We start from the raw sequence: 3,855 nt of genomic DNA, 5'->3' as shown, positions 1-3,855 counted from the left end.
CTGCTTCCCATATTCATCGTCATTCATTAGCGAAGTGTTGCATTATATTCATATTTAAACAATCACTTAAAAAATCAACAACTTGTAAATCAACGCCAAAAACTGAAAACTCTAAAAAGTATTATAACTCCCTAGTTCATGAATGAAGTTCTAAATTCGCATATTGTATACAGGATAAGATTAAGGTTGTTGGTGGCCCTTGTATTGCGGCATGATCTATTAAATTTAAAAAGCATGACTTTATTGCTTTTTCATTTCAATTGTAGTTAAAATGATGTTAGGAAGAACAACAACAACACCAGAGGTCAATTTTGATTACCTACAGAAGGACGAGGATAAATCATTTGAAAAAAGAAATTCATAAAGGCAACAAAAACAAGACTGGCAACCAAAACAAGACTTACAACGAGCATAATCAACTTATTGAATTAGTGCAAAAAGTGACAACCCAAAAACATGAGAAAAATGGTTGTGATATAAGTATTGGTAGTGTTAAAAAGCAATTTGAAAGTGATTTTTTCCTCAAGAAACTGTTTTGATGAGTGACAAAATTATTGTATTGGAAGTTGACTTTAATAAAATGTTGTTTTTAATTGTCATTTGTTCTTTGGTTGTTTTTTTCTTTACATGATGAAAACAATTAGGGTAATTACTAGTTTTTCTATTTTAGTGATTGAACTATCATTCACCTGTTAGAATCAGTTATGCTACCTTTAGCTGTCCAATATTTTTAAGAAAGAAGAGGGCTATTCTTAAAAATATTGGACAGCTAAATGTAACATAATGGTTTCTTATAGGTAAATGATAGTCCAATCACTGAAATAAAGAACAGTTAAAACAATAGAATGACGTCACAACAATGTTTTAAATATGTATATTTAGTTTGTTTTCAGGTTCTTTTTTTGTTTATCTAATAATTGCTGGAAGTCTAAACACGTTTGGAATTTTGTATATACCCTTAGTCCTTAAGATTCTGAAACGGACTAATAGAAGCTGTTAATTCCGGCAACTAATGAGAGTGCTGTCAAATCCTTTGTTATCTCTTTTTGTAAGTAATCTATCGCTAAATTATCTAGTGATGTATGTTGATCAGGTTTAAGTGATGAAATAAATTATTTCATTATATATTTGTTTTTAAAGGAAACTATTGTTTCTTTTTGTGATCTAATGGGACCTTTTGTCAATTTTCTGGGATGAAAGTTTAGATATGAATTTAATATTTTACATTGCAAACATTTCAACTCTCGATTCATCTTATGAACTTTTTAGGACCTTTTGTCAATTTTCTGGGAGAGAAGTATACATATCGGAAAGTGATGATGATCGGGAGTTGTCTGGTATTACTGGGATATACTACAAGTGCTTATGTACGAGGAATAAAGATGTTCTATTTATCTCATGTGGTCATTACAGATAAGATGATATGGAAATAGGATTCTATTTTGAATTATTGAATATACAAAATACTAAATACATTTTTGATTGTTAAATTCGTTTAGAAAGCGTTTTGTGTGTGTATCTACTGACAAAGCAGCCAACAAAATGATCACTGTGTGATGTACGTACCAGATTGATAATCAGAAAATTACCAAACATTTGATAACTTTTATTTTATAAGCGTCTGTAGAAATAAACAACGACTGAAATGAAAGCTATGTAAGACGACCACCAGTTTCTTACTCTTTACTTACTTCCTTGATTACACAAGAAACCGTGGCATGTGTCTGTTAAACCAGTATCCGTTCGACATAAACCAACTTTTTTTTCTTCTGGATAGTAATGTGTCAATCGTTGATAAATTCTTAATTAATAATTGATCGAAATATATAGCGGCAGTATTTGTTGTTTAACTGTAAAATATTCCGGATTTTGTTAAAATAGAGTTTGTTTTCCGGAATCAGTTCAACCATCTGATTCATGTTCACAAGTTTCAAATTAACACATCGTCAAGCATGTCACAAGTGTGGTAATAACATGGTTCTTTATCCATAACCTTAAAATATAACTTTATAATGAGGGGAAAACGTTGAAGAAAAGGTCACCTAATCGAAATTATGTTTTCAAGTGAACATCAATTTGCTTATTTTATGTTTGGAAGCAAGGATAGTATTTGTTGTTTCTGCATTTAAATTAGTCATTGCAAAAAACATAATGTCGTTCAGTACATGTACTATTGATGACGTTCAAGCATGACATAAAAAGAACCGATATCGATATATAAGTGTAGGATATAGTATGATTTTATATATGAATTTTAACATTTTTATACCCTCTGTTAGTCAACTGATCGGAATAAAAAGGGGGAAAGTTAATTTAAAACGATCATAGAAGAAGCCATATGAAAAAGTATCAGCAAGATAAAAAAAATCTTAATTTTTTTAAATCAAATATTTTTCTTTCAAAATGAATTGCATAATATGATATATATAGATACTCAATTCTAGAAATGGCACGTATGTTTACTCTATGCTGCCGCCATTATCATGTAGACATCGACTAATTTCACCAAGCAATTTTTCAAGCAGTTTTTCAACAAATACTATATTGAGTAAAGGAATAACCAAAACCCCGTATTTTACCTAATACAATATATCTGAGTATTTATTTGGAGAAGGTCTTGGCTATTATCTAAACATGAATGATAGGATCTCATGCTTTAAGTACATGTATAAGTACATATTCATAGTCTATCTTGACGTCAACCTCATTTCTTCTTTCCATCTTTTATAATTGTCTTGTTTTAATGATTTTTTTCATCTTTAATTTTGAATGAACAGTGATAATTTTGTGTACACAAATTTGATGTACAATGTAGATGTTTATTGTATTCGACGGAAAGCATAAGTTATAGAAAATCAATTTAAACGACCAAATTCTAAATAAGATAGAATGTAATCGCCAAGAAAAATCATCGTGTACAAACATTCTTTTTTTAAGGTGCTGGCTTTGGACTCATGTTATCACCTTGCTCTACAGTAGTTAACTTTTATTTCCCAAAGAAAAGAAGTCTTGCCAACGGAATAATGGTGAGCTTTAGTGGTATTGAAGGTTTTTGCTTCCCATACATGTACAGATGGTTGATTGACAAATATACTCTTCATGGAGCATTTTTGTTAAGTGGAGCTTTTATGTTTTACTCATGTGTCGCAGAAGCGTTATTACTACAACCACACCAACTCGTAGAAAAACAACGATCGACTAACAGAAAAAGGATCTCTTGAATTACTTATGTACGAGAGGCAAAACAGCAAATTTTCAAAATTGGACTTTTTAAAATGCCCAAATAAACAATTTGTTTTACAGCATTATGTTTCCAATTTGGGAATTTTACGGGAAATTTGATAGCTCTTACAGGTCAAGTTCGTTCGCTTGACCTTGGAAAACAGTCTATAGTGCAAGTTTTATCAGTAAACGGCGCAACAGAAATAGTATCGAAAACATTGCTTACGTAGTTTGCAGATTTGAGCATGATTAAACAAACGAATTTACGTATGATCAGTTTTTTTGTTAGCTCATTGATTGCCTTTGGTATCCCACATCTGCCCTATAAAGAAGCACTGTTAGTCTATGCAGAACTGATGGGATGTTTTTCCTCTACCTTTTAGAGTTTAATTGGTGTGATGTTGGTTGACTGTGTAGGACTTGATTTGCAATGGGGATCGTGATTTGTGTTTCACAACCAGTTACAGGTATTTTTAATGTATTCATATTTAGTAGCTAATAATATTCATTGAAGGAAAACCAAATAAAAACATGGCTACAATTTGCATTGATATCATATTATTAGGCAAAAATTGGCCAGAAGTGCTTGCTTATTATAACTTGTAATATTACGTTTAGTTAACTATAAAATCC

General features: G+C 30.9%; 1 protein-coding gene across 1 annotated transcript; it reads left to right on the top strand.

The window, feature by feature from the left end:
- Positions 1-1,256: 1,256 nt before the first annotated feature.
- LOC139524955 (monocarboxylate transporter 13-like) lies at positions 1,257-3,439 on the top strand. Its single transcript, XM_071320129.1, has 2 exons — positions 1,257-1,425; positions 2,938-3,439. The coding sequence occupies exons 1-2, from the start codon at positions 1,257-1,259 to the stop codon at positions 3,219-3,221; spliced, it is 453 nt and encodes a 150-aa protein (XP_071176230.1). The 3' UTR covers positions 3,222-3,439.
- The last annotated feature ends 416 nt before the right edge of the window (positions 3,440-3,855 follow it).

Source organism: Mytilus edulis, chromosome 5 (assembly GCF_963676685.1).
Source record: "Mytilus edulis chromosome 5, xbMytEdul2.2, whole genome shotgun sequence".
NCBI lineage: Eukaryota > Metazoa > Mollusca > Bivalvia > Mytilida > Mytilidae > Mytilus > Mytilus edulis.
Note: the sequence above shows the minus strand (reverse complement) of the source record. Positions and strands in the feature narration are given on the sequence as shown.

Bases quoted from the DNA above. Each gene is read 5' to 3' on its own strand.
- LOC139524955 (XM_071320129.1), top strand. From the start codon at position 1,257: ATGAACTTTTTAGGACCTTTTGTCAATTTTCTGGGAGAGAAGTATACA. The intron at 1,426-2,937 runs GGAAATAGGATT...TCTTTTTTTAAG, and splicing joins CATTACAGATAAGATGATAT to GTGCTGGCTTTGGACTCATG.